Source organism: Haliotis rufescens, unplaced genomic scaffold (genome assembly GCF_023055435.1).
Source record: "Haliotis rufescens isolate VD_foot unplaced genomic scaffold, xgHalRufe1.0.p SCAF_3, whole genome shotgun sequence".
Lineage (NCBI taxonomy): Eukaryota > Metazoa > Mollusca > Gastropoda > Lepetellida > Haliotidae > Haliotis > Haliotis rufescens.
In genome coordinates, this window is record NW_025964001.1 from 42,906,211 (window position 1) to 42,927,360 (window position 21,150).

The following is a 21,150-nucleotide window of genomic DNA, read 5'->3' on the forward strand; positions in this document are numbered from 1 at the left end:
TGAATGTTTGTAAAATTATCCTGATGAATTTTCTTCAGTAATGTCCCTGAGGCTAAAATGTTAAATGGTATATTTAGGTCAGCTCAGTTAAGAAAATCTGCTTCTGAACTGGTGAGACATAATGTAAGTTAAGATACATGATGTGTGTACTTATTTCTGTTATAGTGATTATTGTATAAGCAGTCACACTTCCTCTGATTCACACAATGTACATAAATTCATGTGGAGAGAACCATGGCTGGCATATTGGATATAAGGGAATTGATTTCTTCTCCAAATACACAAAAAATGATATTTTGCATGAATGATTGCTCTTCCATACAGCTCCCATTCCAAGTTTGATTTCATTTACATGGCAAAGCCATATTCTAAACGCCAGTAAACCCAGACTTTTGGCCCTCTGATTTCTGCAGATGATTAGATGAGATTATTCTTATGGAAAGACTTAAAAAAAATTAGCATTAAGTTTCAGATATATGTCTGTGTGTCTGCTGTACTGTCACCCAGTTTCAGACCCAAAGGTCAATTTTGGTCTGCATGGCAGTGATAGAAACTAACAGGTTTAGTCCACTAGTCCTAATAATAAATAGCGAAACCCTTAAAAAGGGCAAATTTCAACTTGTCATTATGGTACCTTAACTATTGAGCAGTTTGGCAAGGACTGTGGGACTAGTGGCAATTTCTAACGCTGCATGGTGATACTGTCGCCCCATTTAGCTCAATGTTCAGCTGCATCTACTGTGGGAGCCGAACCCAGAGAGGACAGCTGGTATCTGCATCTCTCTGTCTGTGTGTCCTCTGTATGTGTCCATGGGATATGCCCCCATCCAGGTTCGTGCTTGGCAGTGTGGTGGGTTTGCATGGTGATACAGTCGCCCATTTAGCTCAATGTCCAGCAGCACCTACTGTCGGAGCCGCACCCAGAGAGGACAGCTGGTATCTGCATCTCTCTGTATGTCCTCTATGTGTCAATGGGATATTCCCCCATCCAGGTACGTGCTTGGCAGTGCCAGGCCCTGTGTACAGGCAGAGAGGTCAGTTTGCTGCTGTCTCATCAAGCAGGTATTGTGGAATGTGGCAAGTGGACAGGTCAACACCTACTGCCCACAGGCCAACCTGCTCACTTCACACTGTCACAGCCAACTCAAACACAGCCAGTTCAACTTTGGGCACCTTGCTGCCCCAGCACCCTGGCTAGCAACAGTTTCTCATTGTCTTGATGAAAGTACAGAGTTCTCTGTTTGGTTCTAAAGGAAAAATAAATACAACAACAGCTATATGCATGTTTGTACGTTTGTGTTCTGAGTGTCATGGGGGTGTGAGGTGGCCTTGTGGTTGTGGAGTTTGCTGGTTCCACTGAAGACCTGAGTTTGATTCCCATCAGTGGTTCTCTGTTTGATGTCCCCCACTGCTACAACACTGATGCAAGTGGTGTAAAACATCTCGCAGACTCACCAGCACGTCCGAATCTAGTCACATTTACCTTCACATAACCCCAAGTTTTATGTGACAATGATTTTGCAAGATGATCTCTGAATGAGATATGACTCTGTAACAGGCTATTAAACTTGTCACTTTCTCTGAAATGATGACTTTGAGATTATGCAAGTCTGCAGTTTCAATCAAATAAGTCTTGTGTTAACTTCATCAATAGATGGAGTTAGTCTTGGCATGGAGAAGTTATGTCATGTTAGAATGTCATATCTCATCCTGGAAGACTTGTGTGTGAATACCCACAGGTCCAAGCGATGAAGTCCATTCTTGGTGTCCCTCATTGTGATGTGGAGATATCGTTAAACTCAGTGTTAACATACTTACTTACAAAGCTTTGTTCGATATAGTAGACATGATTAGCTATGGTATTTCTGTAATGTCATTAGTATAGAAGTCTAGTGTTACATACGTTATTAGTGGAATGGGTTCCAGTCAGTCCTGTAAAGCCCTGGTTTACATAATACATAACTCACATTGAGCGATGTAGTTATTTGTCATTGATATTCTTGGCCTCCTGGGAGAGCAATACCTTAATAGCCATTATGTAACTTCAATGCAGATTGCCAATAAAGCTGATTAGGTTTCTATGACCTTCATCCAATTGGATTGTTTCCGTAACACAATACTGTTATAACAAATGGTAATCACATTCATTATTATGTGAAATATTATTTAGATATAGAAAAGATAAATACAAATTTATTTTGGAAAAGTTGTTGTTAAAATCAGGAATTCTTCTATATTTACAATCACATTTAGAAACATTTTCCTTAGTATTTGAATTGAAGGAGGTACTAGGGTCTTCTGATCTGCTGCTAAGTACTTAATCTTGGAAACCTTAAATCTTTATCTTTAGTTTTAGGACAAGACCCTTTGACTTTCATGCTTACTTTTAAACACTGTAATGTAGATATCTGGTATATTCAAATTACTGTGTACTCACATGCATTTAACCATATAGCTACTGGAAGAGTGACTTGATCTCATTATTCTTACTAGTTTTCTATTATCCACTGCAGGCCTAATTTCACCAGCAAAGCTGAAGAATGTGGGTAAGATAGGGGAGCATAATGTTGATACAGTTTGAGAAGCCCAGTTATAGCACTTACTGGTCTTGAGTGGTTTATTGCTGTCATATAAGTCTGACCTAGTTGTCACATGACGTCATGACAAGGGCCTGGTGACTTGCTCTGTTCATAACATGGTTGTCATGTGACCTGTGTCGGCTACAGGAGTGGTTTGTAGCTGTCATATATGTCTGACCTAGTTGTCACATGACGTCATGACAAGGGCCTGGGTGGTGACTTGCCCGTAACGTTGTTGACACTTGACCTGTGTCGGCTACCTGAGATTCTTGTATTGATGAATATAAAATGATTAATGTTAAGTTTACCAGGGCCCACAACATGATCTTTGCACTACAACTGTTATAAATCTGTGGGGGGCACGGGTGGCCCAGTGGTCTAAGGCACTGTGATTTGTTGTGCAGAGTTGCGTCCCTTGGGCACTTCAGAAACCCATGATTGTGGGTTCGAATCCCGGTTTGTCCCGATTACGTTTCTAGGTTTGTCAGCACCATACCCGTGCTAGTGGGTTTCACCAAAGTGGTAAACGTCTGAGACCTGCATCACTTCGGGCTTTCCTCCCACATAAAACTGACACACCGTGATATAACTGGAATACTGTTAAAAGCGGCGTTAAACCCAACTCACTCACTCACTATAGATCTGGGTTAAAGTATGGGAGTGATGATCATCTTAACATTAAGACTATTTTGTGGAACAGAACCGTGACCATAAGGTCTTCAACAGGTTTGCATAGTAATTTCTTGTAACAGAGTAAAATATACTATGAATGAATCCTTGTGACAGAATGGATGTGTATATATGTTCCAATAGCTATTTGTCCTACTGATTGTGATATTATTTCAGGTAACCTAGCTGCAGCACAGATACTGTAACTTCATCTGAAATTATGTTTAACAATGTCATTTTACGCCACTTTCTATTTCCTAAGGCTAGAATTGTTTATTTATTGCTTGATTTATCAATGTTTTGAAAATCTTTCTCGATAGATTGGTAAAAAGAATAATGGAAGATATTTCTTCATTAGGTTACCTGAGTATGTAACAAAATTTGCATGTCCGTGAGCTGGTCTTGTTGGTCTTTACAGTTAGCAGGAAAATAAATAAAAACATTTTTTACATAATTCTAGGGACAGCAGAGCTGTAAACCAATTTTTAAGAATCAATCACCCAACCAGTTTAATGTCAGAGCTGTATTTCACACATGTGGGAGTTTCTGTGTAGTTTCATTACACATGCAGGTGGAGAGAGTGTGTGTAAATGGGGGATATAGCTTTTTGCCCTCTCACAGCCGTGTTTAGTATACAGGGTTACAGCAGGGATTAGTCCACCTAGCTGCTTACATGTTGTAATAGGCGCAGTTAGTGGTTGGTGGATTATTTTAATAAAAACATTGTCAGCATCCCTATTACAGGGATTGATGTAGATCTGCTCTGAGGCAAATCTGCAGCAATGTCTGTAAAAGTCCCAAATTGGAATTGAACATTTCCCAAGTCATGCTGTGATGATAATGACTAATGTCATGGCTTTGTTGAGGTGACTTGTGTTTACTTGATAACAGGATCAATATAGCGGAAGAGGCTTTAATGCATTTTACATTATTGCATTGAATGTGACAGTTCAGTGTTAAACTATGTGTGAATTTAGGAAAAGAAGACCTTTAAAAAAATATGCCAGTTTTGAACGAAATGATTCTTCCCAATTTGCTTGCCAAGGGCACTTAGGTTGGAATCCTAAATAAATCCATGCTGTCAAGGAGTCAGTATATTGTATGGCTGCAGGTGTCTGTCTACATCATAAATATTCATCAGGAACTTGGTTTGTGGCTATTATATCAATGTAAATTTTGTCCCTATAAGTTTACATGTCGTGAATGTGAATGGCCTGGTATTGCTGACATGATAATCTGGTATGCCGAGCACGGTGTGTTTTAATGTCTGTCATAGTATTGTTAAGCAGCTATGTGTAGGATGTGCCAGGTCACGTTGACCTCATTCTGCACTGCTGCACAGCAGGTGACACTGACACTGCAGCATCATGCACGGTTGACACAGATGGATTGGGTAGGGGGGAAACCCACATGTGGATACAATTAGATACATGCTTTGGGGAGAGTATCACAGATTATTTGACATAGGTTATTTTTTTTCATAGACAGATAACTATGATTTTGAGAGCTTGTTTGAATCATATCATGCCAGGTGTTAAAGTCATTGACCTTGGCCGTTACATTAACAATTAGTACCCGAAGTAAGGTTATCTTATTTAATATATATAATGTACAAAATGAAAAAGAAGTAAAAATGGAGCCCAGAACAATGATGGTTTCAGAGCAGAGGCAATCTAGACTTGCACAATCATTCTAGACTTGAGTTGGATTCTCATTTTAATTTATTCTCTAGGGTCTGGGAGACTAATTGGCAGTATAGTAACTACTGACTAACTAACTGACTAATGGGTGGTTTCCCTCCTAATAGTTTTATTGGTGTCAGTAATGTAATTGAGGAAACAAAACGATGCTACTAAAAGCTTATACCAAGCTTATGCATAAATTGTTGATGTCATGATCTGGTTTCTTCAGTGTTGCATTACATACATATGTTGTAGGAACTCTGTTGTGGTGCCGATCTGATTCATCACTAGGTGAAGCACCTGTAAAATATCTGTTATTAGCATGTGCAGTCAGAGCAGTATTTTCTAATCAATCTTCTGTTGTTGCAGGCGAGACTAGAGATAAAGGACTTGTTCACAGACCTGGCTGATGGCAAGATATTGATGAAGCTGCTGGAGATAATCTCGGGCGAGAATCTCGGTAAACCCAACAAGGGCTTGATCAAGGTGCAGAAAGTAGAGAACCTGAACAAATGTCTCAAGTTCCTGGCAACAAAGGTGAACAGTTATAAAGATTTATGATTTTGAAAGTAATTTACTTAAGAGTTCTTAACGATTGTTTCTTCTGTGATTGTCACCAAGGTGGTTGTTGGACAGAATAGTCCCCATCTTCACACATTGACAGAATTATCTTATGTGCCAGCTCAGATGAGGGCCGGGTGATCAATAGTGGTTCGTCTGGGGGCGAGTCATCCCAATGCTGCCAATCTCCCACCTGCCCAAAGTGTTCATTCCGACATGAAATAATGAAAAGTTTTCACATCTCAATATCCTCACACCTGTGTAAAAATATGCACCGATTGGATAAAAAAAACCCAACTACTCCCATTGCACACTCATAAAAATATCCAGGTCAGCTTGATCTTTCTTCAGCTATGTTTATCAAAAAGTTGTTTTCAAAGTAACTAAATCTATTCTGTAAATTAATTTAAAGACTGCTATCAAGTATTTTAAACTTTAAAATATCATGAAATAAGTTACCCAATTAGTGAAAACAGTTTTCTATTTTTAAAAAATTATATTATGGCCTCCCTCTCTCTTGCTGGTTGAAGTTGGAGATGAGAAACACCTAAAAACATGGTGCAATGTTTGGTAGGGGGACCATCTGGAATGGTGAAATTACAGCATAAACCTGGCTGAGTTGGTGTGTAATTATTCCCTTCTGACATGGATCTGCTTACACCATCAACCACTGGTTTTGCTTGGACTTCACTGTTCAATTACTCATCTCTGTGCAAGACCTTTTTCAATCACCCAGACTATCAAACCTAAGATTAGTGGATAGATGGTGAGCATGAACGGCGCTATATAAGTGCGGTAATGTTTAAACACAGTGTTAAACCCCATTCCACCTCACCTGTGACATCAAGAGAACTTGTCTCCTTTGCAAGTTGGATTGAGAAAGAACTTGACTCACATGTATCATTATATTACAGGTATACTTTGAGAATATTGGTGCTGAAGATATCGTGGATGGCAACCCGCGACTGATCCTTGGTCTAATCTGGACCATCATCCTCCGATTCCAGATCCAGGAGATCACCATACAAGTGGTGAGTGCCCTCTGTGTTCACCGACACACCTCTCCCTTGTCATGGAGGTGGTGGACAATCACACCTATATTCCTTCCTCAACAGATTGGTCTCTATTGTCTTCTAAGGGGCACAGGTAGCCTAGTCGTCTTAGGCACTGCAACTCGCTGTGCAGAGTTGCTTCCCTTGGGCACTCCAGAAACCTATGGTTGTGGGTTTGAATCCCGGTTTGCCCCATAGGTTTCACCAAGGTGGTAAACATCTGAGACCTGCATCACTTCGGGCTTTCCTCCCACATTAAGCAGACATGCCATGATATAACTGGAATACTGTTCAAAGCCGCGTTAAACCAAACTGACTCCTTCTCTATTGTCTACTTTGTTTGAGCACATCTTCCACAGACATTGTGGCAATGTTATAATCATACCTAGTTCAGCATTAGTGTATGAGTTGGCCTCTTTGTATCTTCAATTGGCTGCGAAATGTGGACTGTCTTTTGTGTAGAACAAATATTATGTGACATTTGTTAATAGCATGTGTCATATGTCTCCATTGGCTGTGTAACAGGTATTTCACCTTTACTGAATAAGACCGTTCCTTTCCTTGTCAATCCTGCCCTGTTTTTCCCCCTTTCCTTTCTGTGTTTTCAGTTTGTCTTTTTTTTAAATTGAAAATAGAGTTATTTTGAACTTCATTCTACTTATTTTTTAAGACTTTTAACGAAATTTTATGCCTGACAGCATGTTTAAGGTTATGATCTCATGTGCTTCAGGATGAGGAGGAGGAGAATAGTGAGAGGAGATCAGCCAAGGATGCCCTGTTGCTGTGGTGTCAGAGGAAGACTGAGGGGTGAGTTTGTCAGGGGAGTCCCGGTTCTGGGGAAGTAGGGAGGTGGCAGTACAAGACATGTGGCACATTTTCCCTCTCTAACTAGCTTCGGTGAAACCGAAGTGGAGGACTTAATGCGCCATGTTTTACATTGGGACACATTGCAAGAAATCAGGCTTTCAACTGATATGATTAGGATTGATTTAAGATAATCCTTGAACATCAAAGAAGTAACTGAAACCCTATTCTCATATGTATCATTAGTTATGGTGTTCACCAGAGTGTGAAAACATTTGAAGTTGAAGATATTATTGTGAAAGCAATAGCTTTGTCAATGAGTTATGTACAGCATCCCCCCAACAGGAAGAGTCACAATTTACACTCTCCTTGGATGTGCTGATTTAAAACTATTGTGTTTTTTTCAGCTACCCTGGAGTCAAGATCACAAACTTCACCAACAGCTGGCGAAATGGCCTGGGTTTCAATGCCCTTATACATGCTCACAGGTGAGGCAGGAATAATAAAAATAATAAAACGTTCTTATCTATTCAGTCTTTGGAAAATGGTAAATTTTGTCCTTTTTCCCCCCAAGTATGATGTAATGATGTTTTTGTGGTATTATTGAGTTAAAAACTATCATGCAGGACCCTGTTCATGTAGACACATTGTGCAATTACTGTTGGGAACATACCGACAAAAGGAAATACTCTGACCCATTGTCTGTGATCAGGATAGTTTTCTGGGATTAAGGAGGTTTGACTGGTTGTATTCTTATGTTATTTATCTCAGGCCTGACTTGTTTGACTTCAACAAACTGGAAGCCGGGGACAACCTGGGTAACTTGAACCACGCCTTCAACGTCGCGGACAGCGAGCTGGGGATCCGCAGGATACTGGATGCTGAAGGTAGGTGGTGATGCTGATGCTGGGGCAGCGGCTCTCTTATGTTTTGTATACAAATGCAGGGAGGTGTGATGAAGCAAAGAAAATTGTATCTCTGTCTTATTGACATTACAGAACCTCAATATCAATGATTTGGGTATTTAAGAAAATAGATTTACATGTGTCATGGATGGCCTCATAATAAATTGCGGCACATTGTCAAGCATGGTATCGCCAAGACTCACCTGCTGTAAATTGTTTGCTTACCTTGTTTGAAATTTTGATGTTATTATTAAATGGAAATCTTTGACCCCCTTGCCAACTTTGATCTTATTTTAATGTGGAATTTTACATTGGGAGCATGAATTATGTGTTTATTGATGTTTACAGATGTTGACGTGAACAAGCCAGATGAGAAAGTCATCATCACCTATGTGGCTTCATACTATCACTACTTTGCCAAGATGAAGAGCGAACTCACTGGAGGCAAGAGAATCGCAAAGGTACAGAAAACCTATTCAGGATAGTTGTTCGAAATTAAGACCTGATATAAAAACGGACCATAGATTTTTGTTTAACTTTGATAACGTAGAGTTGAATGCGTATTCATATTGCTCAGTGTTTAGGAAGCCTGTGCTAACATAACAGTGTCACATTGATGTTGCATTGAACACTGGGGTATGAAGTCGCATGAAGCAGTCTTAAAATCTCTGTTTACACCAAGTAAATCAGTGTTAAGTATGTGGTGTCCACCTGCAGTGTAGAAGACAGCTATCCAGGGAATGTAGCTGATAACACGGTTATCTTGTGTTTAACGTTGACACTTCTACTCTATTAGATTAAATGATGTGAAAATAGTTTTCAACCCTTCATCACTCCATTATTAACAGTAACATGTGCTTTGAAAATAATAAATTGTTTTTTGGTTTTTGTTCTTTATATGATGAAATATCCCTAAATAAAAAGATGTTATCACATGTGTGTCATGTGTTTTGGGATGGTAAATACTCTGTATTAGGAATAAGCACTGTATTTAGCAAGTCTTCGTAGGTGTTAATTCCGTAGGTTATTTCCGAATGGGACTCCAACCAAAAGTACTAGAATTTGTACTTTACTAAAACTGTAATCCAAAATATTTACCGTCCCCAAACAGTGTGACAAGCTTTTTCTCATATAATGTTGTTATCATATTCTATCGTTGAAACAAATATTTTCATCTCTCACAAATGCAAGTTTTCCTGGAATGTGCGCATAAATATATTACGTGACATTGTCACAAGTGATCTTGTTTTTTTTGACAGATTTTAGGTATCTCAGACAATTATTTTGATAATGAAAATGAACATGTATTATAAAATAACAACATGCTTCAATGAATGTAGTGGTTAAAGCTTTCGATCGTCACGCCGAAGACCCGGGTTCGATGTCCGCAATGGGCACATTGTGTGAAACCCATTTCTGGTGTCCCCCGCCATGATATTGCTGGAATATTGCTAAAAGCGGCGTGAAACCATACTCACTCACTTAGTTAAACTATGTGTTCAAGCTGTCCTTCACAACCTGTCCCATTGATCTGAACCATCAGTGACTTCTTAATTGAAATGTGATCTTTTATCCCAGTAAATTGTCCTGATCCTGATGGTCAAATCTGACTTAATTGTTAATAGAAACCTGACAAGTGTGATGCCATGTTTGTTTGTAAGTACTGAACACAGAACCTACCTTATATTTGTCCTTAAACAACGTTTGTATCTGTTGGCTTTATCCTGCCCTGAAACCAACCCAATATGGGATAAATAGTGAAATATATTTTAAATTATTGATATTAAAATGGATTAAAAAAATTGGTTAGCGGTTAGATACATGAATAAATTATTCTTTGTCGTACTTGTGATGAAAATCACAGATGCATGTATGAGGCATTTGAACAAAAACGATGCAAATTTCTGATATGGGCCTTTCACAAACAGAACTTGAAGTCTGAATATCATAGTTATTTCTTTGTTCACTCTGTCTTAGGGGAAGTTATCCCATGTCCCCTGTCAGTTTGTTTGATGTAAGTTTACGTTCATTGTCAGATTGTGGGAATGATGTGTGACCTGGACAAAATGGAGAATGAATATGAAGGGTTGACGTCCAACCTGCTGGAGTGGATCCACCGTAAGATGATGGAGCTCAATAGCCGCAGTCTGCCCAACTCTCTGGAGGGCATCCAGAAGGAACTTATCAAGTTTAAGGAGTACATGACAATCGAGAAACCACCAAAGTAAGCCACAAGATGGTGCAGCCTTTGTACATAGCACTGTTGGTTTAGTTGTAGCAGGATTTCCTTACTCAAAACATACTTTGGGTATATTCAAAGGAGCCACAGTGATATATCCAACAGAACCCAGGGATATATTTTCAATGGAGCCACAGTGGTAATAATACTCAATAGAATCACGGTGATATATCCACTAGAGCCATTGTAATATGGTCAGTAGAGCCACTCCTGAAGTTGTTGTAAGAAAACCACACATCAACAGTGCAATTTCTTTCTTTTTTATTATAATCTGAAGCATAATTCTTTCTTTTCATGAATTTTCAGGGACAATTTATTTCTTTTCAATAAAATCCCTGCCACTCCACTGAATATCAATATGGTTGGTGAAAGAAATCCGTGGTAATTTACTCAATAGAGCTACATTAATATATCCAATATAACCATGGTAAATTATTCAATAGAACCACAGTAATATGTCCGGTAGATATGATAGTGTCCTTAAGAGATCTTCGGTAGTATATAGAGCTAGAGAGTAATGTACATTTCTATCCTTTATTTTGTCTTTATCAAATGTCATATACTTTGGTTATTAATGTTTCTAATTTTGTCCTTCCGTCTAGATACCGTGAGCGAGGGAACATTGAGGTGCAGTATTTCAACATCCAAGCTCGCCTGAAGGCCAATGGCCAGAAGATGTACACCCCACCAGAGGGTCAAATGATCCACGACATAGAGACAGCCTGGTTGCAGCTGGAGAAGGCAGAACACGGGAGAGAGGTCGCACTCAGAGATGAACTTATCAGGTTGGTAGGGGGCTGTCACAGAACGACTCGGTTGAATTCCCTTCATGGGTACAATGTGATGTTCATCTGCCAGATAGTTTTTGTGCACAGAATTCTCCCCATTATTATTGTGGCGATTAAACAACGGGGGTAAAGAGTGTCTGAAAGAAGTATACGCCTGGACGTTTCATGAGGACATTTGGCTTCTTTCAAATGATTGTTTGATATGTTGTGTATTCTTCTCCCCAGACAAGAGAGACTGGAACAACTAGCAAGGCGATTTGCCAGAAAGGTGAGATTTCCTTTCTCATCAACATTGCTGATCAAGCCAGTAGTGTTCTTAGTATAGTGTGTGTATGCTAATGTAAAGCTATTTCTTTGGAAAAATATTAAAAAATTCAGCATCATTTAATAGGAATAAGGCCTTCAAATTAAGTTGCCTCTTCTCAAAGTGCAGACACTAAATATTGACTTAGTATTCCCAAACTGAATGTATTGATCTGTGACTTCATGTTTGTTTCCACAGGCTGCTATTCGTGAGTCATGGTTAAATGACATGGAGCAGATTCTGGAGGAACACATTGAGGTTAGCAACGCTGCTCAGACTGAGGCTGCCGTCAAGAAACACGAAGCAATCAGTGCCGAGATCCTAGCTAGGGTGAGCAGAGTTGTCCCCCTTCTACAACTGCCCCAATTTTGCTCAGTGACACATGAGTGCTGAATACTTTAAGTTCACAAGTGCATGTTATTTAATCAGACTTCCAGGTCCAGCTCACTGCTTCTACAGCCTTTTGATTTAAATATTACCTTCATGCAGCTTTTGACCACATCGAATCATGGTGAGATGAATGTTTTAGTTTTTCTTCTTCTCAAATTACAGAAAGACAGATTCCGAGCTCTTAATAGTCTTGCTAAGGAACTTGTTCAGGGAAATTACCATGCCAAAGATGCTGTGAAAAACAGGTAAGTTAAATTTGGTTGTTTCTTTTCTTGATGCTAGCTTAGCTTTGAGTCAACACTTCATAAAAGTGCACTGTTTCACTCATCATATGGTTAGGATGCTGCTAGACGTCTTCTGGAATATATTTCTCTTTTTCGAAATGTTCAATGGGAAATACTTGGTGCTGTGTAAGTTTTATTATCCCCCGCCCAAAAAAGTTGGCGGGGGATATAGAAACGGGCCCCGTCCGTCTGTCACGTTTCGTTTCCGGAGCATAACTCATAAACCATTGAATATTTTGTCATCAAACTTTGCAGGTCTGTCAGGTACATGCTGAACTGGTGCCTTTTGCTATTTAGAAATTTTAGAAATTTTTATTTTGTTACGTTTCCATGGCAGCAAGATGGACTTAGGTTCCAAACTCTTCTTTTTTTTTTACAATTTCCATGACAAGTTCCACCTCGGTTAAAAAAGGTTAGGGTTTGTTTGGATTTAATTATGTGATAAATTCTGCAACAGGGGTGGGGGATATAGCCACACTAGTGGCAAACTCTTGTTTATCTTATGTTTTATTACCTAGATTTGTCACTATCCATTTCATTCTCACGTCCTCATGAAGATGCGAGTTAGAATTCGTCTTCTGCATCCCATGCTTGTTGCAAGAGGCGACTAACGGGACCAGATTATTTACAGACGTCTGTCATATAGCTGGAACATTGCTGTGACATTACACAATCGAACAAACAAACACTATCCATGTGTAAACAATTAATTAGAGGGTTAGGAGTTCACTTTTCAAATTGTCTACTGGACTGTGTGTATATGGTGAGCAGCAGTTAATAATGTTATTGCATCAATTTGGTTTCATCAGTCACCCAACAATACATATTTAGAAGAAAAATCAAAGAAGAAGAATGTGGAAGAAATCTGTAAAAGTTTGTATTTTCATTGTCAAATGATTTTAACAGGTTTAGGACTTAGGATTTGAGTAGCTATTCATTGTCTCGCCATGGATGTGTGTATAATGTGTGTCCATGCTCCTCTAGGGACTCCGAGATCATGCTGCGATGGAAACGTCTCCTTGACCAACTGGATGGCCGCAAGAGGACACTGTCCGGCTACAACAACATGATGTCCATCTTCCGCGAGATTGAGAGCATACAGGAAGAACTCAAGGAAGTCGAGGTCAGTCGCTCACTCATCTCAACACTGGTTAACCCCTGTGGGATTAACAAAAGGTCCCTAGTAATTCATGTTCGTCATAAGACAACTAAAATGGGGTATTGGTAGTGAGGTTATGTAACAGCTTGTGTTTCATTATACCCTTGTCTAGACTCAATTATTTGCAGTCCACTGGCCTGACAAACAACAATAATTGCAAATTAAGTGGTAGAAATTAACATTTTTAGTCAACTAGTCCTGATAATGATAACATATAGCAAAACCCTTTAAAATGGCAAATTTCTGCTAGTCCTTATGATACCTTAACTATTGGACAGTTTGGCAAGGACTACAGGACTAGTGCCAATTTCTAAAGTTGAAATTGTAAAGCTATGTCTCATCATGCATGTTTATCAGCTGCAAAAATGAAGGAAGAAGATGCCATTGGCACTTTAATGTAATAAACTATGTTGGGTTTCCAAGATCAGTGGGCAATGTGCTGTGTACAACGACCAGCATTTGTCTGTTACATGGATGACTTTCTATTGCTAACATTGTCAGAACCCAATGATAATTTAAGCCTGTAATGTTGATGTGATGATTACAGCACATATCTCACGTTTGATAAGTATGTACCAAAGACAATGGATCTATAGAAATATAAATAATGATAGTCTTCCTCCCCTGATGACTTGAGGCCCATTGAGACCCACTGATTACCTGGTACCGGACACAGACTACAGGTGTTGTATGTCAGTCTGTTATCTCGCAGTCAGGAAAATTGGGGCCAGATTACCTGTTACAGGAGAAGTGCGGCAGGGATACAACAGCTTGGGGACATTTAATCCATCATCAACAGATTCACTTAAGTGCACTATCTGGTAATGAGTCTACTGCCAGCCCAGCTCTTCTGGAGCTTCCTAGTTTTCTACTAAAGCAGTTTTTAATTTTCATTTAATATTTTATTTTGCATTATTCATTGCGGTCAATCAATACAGGTTTCTTTACCAAGTTTACAAGTTTGTGTTTGTTTTATTATTTTATATGGATGTGTGGTTTATAACTGAATAAAAACTCACTTTGGAAAAAGAGGGAAGATAAATAGTTACTCCCATGTATTCCACCTCTGTTTTGATGCCAGTGACCTTCACGTTTTGTCCTGTGTCACTATGAGATAATACAAAGCTGTGTCCAATTTCACAATTTCACCGCTTCCATGGTCTAGTGGTAGAGCGTCTGCCCAGAGATCGGAAGTTCATTTTCAATCCCCAGCAGCGTCATACAAAAGATTGTACTTGTTGTTACCCTGCCTGGCGCTGGGCATTAAGGGGCTAAAACAAGGACTTAACCGCTGAGAGTCAGTCTACTGTGTCTGTGTGGGGTATACATATTAAACTGTGGTGTGGTGTCTCATGGTGTCCCCAGCACTATAAGATCGGAATTAGTCTGGATTAGTACAAACAGATGCATACATGCACCCACACGCACACGCACACGCACACGCACACACACACGTACGTGTATGCCCGTAGCTAATGCAATAATCTTTAACGCGATGTTAAACCTCATTTCACTAACAATATGGCAACCAGACTTTATGGCCATCTGCTTTAGATCTGGCAGAAGTTCATCATCGCTCACAATCTTTGTAGATGAAAGTACCCTCGTGAAGATCCAGGGTAGAATAGGTCTTCAGCAACCCATGCTTGCAATAATAGGCGAATATCCCAATTGCACGGATTGATGCTCATGATGTCAATTACTGGATCGTCTGTTCCAGACTCCCTTTTTTTACAGACCGCCATCATATAGCTGGAATATTGCTGCGCGCAGTGTTTAACAACAAACAAACAAAACAATAGATAAAACTGACGAATAGCTTTACAAATCAAACCTTAGCATTTTGAACAAATTTTCTACAGAGCTACAAAAATAAGCGCGCCCAAAGCACACCCTGCTCGGGTGAGTCATCCATGCACAAGAAGACTGTGTCAAGCTTATTGAAAATTATTTTATTACCAAATTAATTAATTGGACATCTTGTCATTGACTTTAGTAAAGCTCTTAATCTTCATTATCCCTAATGGGGACAAGCTAGCCAGTTTAGAGCAGTTGCTGTAATCAGCAGGCATCAGTGTTGGGATATGCTGCCATTAGTGAAGCCTTTAAGATATCATGTTATATTGATCTGATATGACTGCACAGGATGACACTCCTGTAAGTCGGATGTTAAGCCAGAAAAAGATGTCTATCGTAGTTTCTTTACTATTATCGCAATTCCAGGCACAGCAGCTCCCCAGAATCCCTCGCTTTTCTCAACAGAAGATTACAATGAGGATTGGGCAGCCACAGTATATGGCCTGGTTGATTGTGAGACACAATACCCTAAAGTTGCCCAGTGCAGAGTTATATCCCTTTGTTGTGCCAGGACCTGCTGGTCATGGGTTCGAATCCAAGATTTGCTCTGATAATGATCTGATTTGTCTGCACCAGACCCATTCTGAGGGATTTTACCAAACATCAGCAACATGCATTATTTTTGGCTTTACTCCCAGCGGACACTGTGATATGAAACTGTGTTTTCCTTCAAGTGTCCTAGATGGTGGGAACGTTCTTAAGATTGTAGAGATACAGCTTTTCTTCTCAATGAGCAGCCCTAACTAGCAGCTAGTAACTCATGTAGGTGTGTATTGGTTTCAGGATTTCTATGATTTGGGGATATTGTTCCTTTGTCTGAGTTGATATTCACAATAATATTCCCCCACAAAGGAGTCAGTCATAATAAGTTGGCCATCATATTGTATCGCCTCTCCATAACATTTTCACTAGCCTGTGTCAGTATGTCTATGAATTGGTTATCAGGCAATGACTTTTGAAAATATAGAGCGAGCGGCCGGGGATGTTTTTTATTTTTTATTTTTTTACTTTATTTTTTTTTGCTTGTTCAAACTAGTATGTCATCAGATAAACAGTTGTGTACCATCAACCTGGGAAAGGGCCGCCCTACATAGATAAGCATACAAACTCCTATTGCCGCCATGACCATAACACGAGATGCACAGTAAAGCAGTGCGCATGTTACTGCAAGCTATATTGTATCGCCTTGTTTTTAAGTATTAGAATTTGTTTTTTGTTTTTTAAAATGGGAATTAAAACGAGACGTGAGGCAGACTTTGTTATGATGCGGGCGGTGCCTTGTGAACCAAGACGATTATTTTATATGTTTTTGCCTAATGAGGTGGGTTACATTGTCAGAGCACCGCCCAGTTAACTCAAATCATGATTGGTATTCGTAATTCAAAGTATCATAAGACCTTTTCTGTGATGCTTTACTGACATAGTTGATGACGTCTTTCCCCTCAGAATAAGGTGAAGGTCTCTGACTACGGCAAGCACCTACAGGGCACGGAAGACTTTCTCCAGCAGCACAGTCTACATGAAGCACAGCTCCAGGCCCTTGCTAAGAGAGCCCGCAAGTTGAACCGACGGTCAACACAGTTTGCAGATGAGGGCAGCAGAGAGGCTGCTCATTTAGATAAGCGATTAGGCAAACTCAATCAGGAACTAGACAGGTTTGTTTGTTTCACAGAAAACACTCAGTGAGTGTTCCCTTGAGCTCATTAAGCCTTTACCACAAAGACCAGATTTAGTAAACAATCAGGTGATTGCTTGTCAGAAAGTTAAAGATTGGGGATGATTAGACTGTGTACACAAGACACGAAACAAGTGTTGATATTTACGTCAAGATATTGACGTCAAGCATCAATATTCCGTGAGAAGAGTTTCATTAAACAACAAACAAACATCTATCCATTAAGTCATTGCAAATTACCCCCCTGGGGATTCTGGGTTAGAATTTGTCCGCAGCAACGTATGTTGTTGTAAGAGGCGACTAAATGGATCAGGTGATCAGACTGAGAATCAGATTATTGCGTGTCATCGTACCCTGACAGCATTGATTGGTGCTTATAATATCAATCACTCGATTGTCTGGTCCAGACTTGAAATATTTCAGGTTGCCGTTAAACAGCTGGAATATTGCTGAGTGCTGTGTCAAACAAACAAACGTCAAAAACTGCTTTTATGTTTGGTTTGTTAACAAATAACATATTTTTTGGAATGCTTGTAAACTTAATTCAAGCTATGATGTCTTCTGACTACATGATGGTATTATTTTTGGATTTTTTCTTAAAGTAATGCCCATGATGGCATGTCCTTGAAGACAGACATATTTATTAAATTATTTAAAAAGAAGCTGATTCAAGTTTCATAATTAGTTTTGTTTTTAATCAAAAAGTAATTTAATTTGAGTATGATAAGGTGTATAGGATGAGTGAGTGAGTATGGTTTTATGCCGCTTTTAGCAATATTCCAGCAATATCAGGGGACACCAGAAATGGGCTTCACACAATTTACCAATGTCGGGATTCATACCCGGGTCTTCGGTGTGGCGAGCGAATGCTTTAACCGCTAGGCTCCCTGACCACCCCGTTTATAGCATGAAAATACCACAGTGGCACAGTAGTTCAGTAGCCACTGTGTCCCCTCATCCAATTGAATGCCTAGGTTTGATTCCTGAGTACAAAATGTAAAAATGTTTTTGTTTTCTAATGGAATATTGGTATTTTATTGCTGAAAAAACAATTCCGACTCTCGTCCTTAATCTACAAGGTATCCCTTTCTTAAAAGCAGCTTTAACAGCTGTCATATAGTTGGAATATTGCTGAGTGTTGCATTAAACAACGAAAAATCGAAAAAAATAAAAGCAGCATTAACACTTTTCACTTACAAGTGAGAGAGTGAGTTGGGTTTGACGCCGCTTTGAACAGTATTCCAGTTGTATCACAGCATGTCACTTGGAAGGAAAACCCTAAGTGATGCAGGTCTTAGACATTTACCCCTATGATGAAACCCAGGAGCATGGGTATGGTGCTGACACACCTAGGAACATGTAAAGAGACTCTGGTGATGACTGGAAGTGTGTTTGCAGAGTGCAGAACGTGAGTGATGTCCGCCGGAAGGGTCTGGAGGTGGCAAAGGCCTACTACCAGTTCCTCCAGGACTCAGAGGAGGAGGAGAGATGGGTGGCAGAGCGCATCGAGGAAGCCAAATCTACCAACACAGGCAAGGACCTCACTTCAGGACTCAAGCTGCTTAAGAAACATGAGGTGAGGCAACACTTGGTCGTCATAGAGAGTCCGATCTTCAGAGGTAACTCGCCTAAATAAGAAACTGTGGCGGGAGGGAGTTTATGAACAATAGTCAGAGGAGGTTCATCTTTCCCCGAATGGTGCCCCATGTGTTGTCATGCATTGTGGCTACATGGTGGGCTAAGGTGGCTCATTGCTGCTTTGTGTCAACAATAACTGAATGGTTGCTCATAATGAGACACTCTGTGAAGAACCTGGCTAGCATTAGTCCAGCAACCAACCTGTTCCATTACCCATGAAGGCTCAGAATAGGTCTTCAGCAACCCATGCTTGACGTAATAGGCGACTATGCTTGTCGTAATGGGCAACTAACGGGATTGGGTGGTCAGACTTGCTGTCTTGGATGATGCATGTCATTGTATCCGAATTGTGTAGATCAATGGTCATGATGTAAATCACTTGATTGTCTGGTCCAGATTTGGTTATTTACAGACCACCTCTATGTGGCTTTAATATTGCTGAGTGTGGCATTAGACAACAAACAAGCAAAGACAAACAGAACGAGAGCATCTGAGTTTGTGTCATTGTGAGGTTGGATTGTTGCTTACAATCGGCCTCTGTTTTGGTTGACTGCAGCCTGGTTAAGTAAGAGGTTGCCATGATACTGTTGTGCCAATGTGTCTAGCTCTACTCACTCACTCACTTACTCACATTCCTCTTGTAGGGCATGGAAGCAGAAATGCAAGGAAGATGGCGGCGTTGTGAGCAGATTTGTGCTGTGGGGCAGGACCTAGTGAATGGAGGCCACAAAGCCCGGTCGGAGATCGGGTCTCGCATCAAGAGCCTCATGGACAAGTGGAAGCAGCTACAAGAACTGGCCCGCATCCGACGTACAAGGCTTGAGGATGCCATCGAGGCACAGCAGTATTACGCCGATGCTGATGAGGCGGAGTCATGGATGAGGGAGAAGATGCCGATTGTTTGTAGTGATGACCATGGCAAGGATGAAGCCAGTGCACAGGTGAGAATATAGCCCTTTACATTACCAGTACCTTTGCTAATGATGAAACCAGTGCACAGGTGTGAATATGGCCCTTTACATTACCAGTACCTTTGGTAAGGATGAGGCCAGTGCACAGGTGAGAATATAGCCCTTTACATTACCAGTACCTTTGCTAATGATGAAACCAGTGCACTGGTGTGAATATAGCCCTTTACATTACCAGTACCTTTGCTAATGATGAAACCAGTGCACAAGTGTGAATATGGCCCTTTACATTACCAGTACCTTTGCTAATGATGAAACCAGTGCACAGGTGAGAATATGGCTCTTTACATTACCAGTACCTTTGCTAAGGATGAAACCAGTGCACAGGTGAGAATATAGCCCTTTACATTACCAGTACCTTTGCTAATGATGAAACCAGTGCACAGGTGAGAATATGGCCCTTTACATTACCAGTACCTTTGGTAAGGATGAAGCCAGTGCATAGGTGAGAATATAGCCCTTTACATTACCAGTACCTTTGGCAAGGATGAAACCAGTGCACAGGTGAGAATATAGCCCTTTACATTACCAGTACCTTTGGCAAGGATGAAGCCAGTGCACAGGTGAGAATATGGCCCCTTACGTTACTTCTCCTATTATGTTACAAATACTGGCTGGGAAAACGTTCCAGCTTAAAATAGTTCATGTTGAGTTAACCAATTATGACAATGTCTTATTTCCACAGGCTCTGCTGTCTCGTCATAATCGTCTGGAGAAAGATATCAAGGCATTCAATGGAGAGATTCAGCGTCTTGAAGATCTTGCTATCCTCATGACCAAAGCTGCCAGTGAGCATAATGTAAGTCAATACTTTCTATTTCTTTGACTGGCAATAATTGCTTTGCTTACCTCTGTTGCATCATAGCCATAACTTCCTGTTTGGGCTGTAATCACTCTATAAAATCCTTAGATTTTTCAATAGACATCCTCTTCACTGCCAACACAGCTAATAGTTGTGAGGCAAATCCTATCAATAACTTTCAATTTCTGAGCAGTTGCAGCTTCTAATGTCATGCCCATACCTTATCCATGGAATGTTACATAAGTAATAGCAACTGTCTGATTTCAAGGTCATGGTAAATATTTACAAGTCATTGTGATGAGGCTGCAGCATTAAACAACATTTTACCATGACATTGAAGAATGTTTGATTCTGATTGGTTCAAAAGAGGTTTACTTTTTGCAACAGAAACCTCTTTTAAACATATTAAGCCTTTTCACACAAATAACATGCATATGAATACATCGATAGCCTACATATTAATCCATAAGAAATGGCTGCCGATCACCAATAAAAACTTTAGCCTATACCGTATCAATATTTCCTCTGTTAGATACTGGGTCTCTGATAATAGTGAAGAACTAAGGCAGTAATGGGGAGATGGGGTCGCCTAATAGTTAAAGTGTGAGCTTGGCATGCCGAATGCCCAAGTTCAATCCCCTTCGAGGGTATAAAGTGTGAAGCCAATTTCTGGTGCCCCCGTGTGCGAAATACGCTACAGTCGGAAAGCGCACGTTAAATCTTCTATATCAGTCAGTCAGTCAGTCTGGTGCCTCCTGCCCTGGTGTTGCTGGAATATTGCGTAATTGAGTGAG

General features: G+C 40.1%; 1 protein-coding gene across 6 annotated transcripts in view; it reads left to right on the forward strand.

Annotated features, from left to right (window-relative positions):
- Positions 1-21,150, forward strand: part of LOC124123518 (spectrin beta chain, non-erythrocytic 5-like) — a 151,931-nt gene that overhangs the window by 55,602 nt on the left and 75,179 nt on the right. For all 6 annotated transcript variants that reach the window (XM_046486682.2, XM_046486718.2, XM_046486709.2 and 3 more), the window contains exons 3-18: positions 5,300-5,467; positions 6,406-6,522; positions 7,274-7,350; positions 7,755-7,835; positions 8,119-8,234; positions 8,601-8,713; positions 10,289-10,476; positions 11,094-11,276; positions 11,505-11,547; positions 11,782-11,913; positions 12,136-12,218; positions 13,242-13,380; positions 16,720-16,928; positions 18,347-18,524; positions 19,231-19,527; positions 20,240-20,353. In XM_046486682.2, coding sequence (XP_046342638.2) covers positions 5,300-5,467; positions 6,406-6,522; positions 7,274-7,350; positions 7,755-7,835; positions 8,119-8,234; positions 8,601-8,713; positions 10,289-10,476; positions 11,094-11,276; positions 11,505-11,547; positions 11,782-11,913; positions 12,136-12,218; positions 13,242-13,380; positions 16,720-16,928; positions 18,347-18,524; positions 19,231-19,527; positions 20,240-20,353 — 2,238 coding nt within the window. The remainder of the gene's footprint in view (positions 1-5,299; positions 5,468-6,405; positions 6,523-7,273; positions 7,351-7,754; positions 7,836-8,118; positions 8,235-8,600; positions 8,714-10,288; positions 10,477-11,093; positions 11,277-11,504; positions 11,548-11,781; positions 11,914-12,135; positions 12,219-13,241; positions 13,381-16,719; positions 16,929-18,346; positions 18,525-19,230; positions 19,528-20,239; positions 20,354-21,150) is intronic.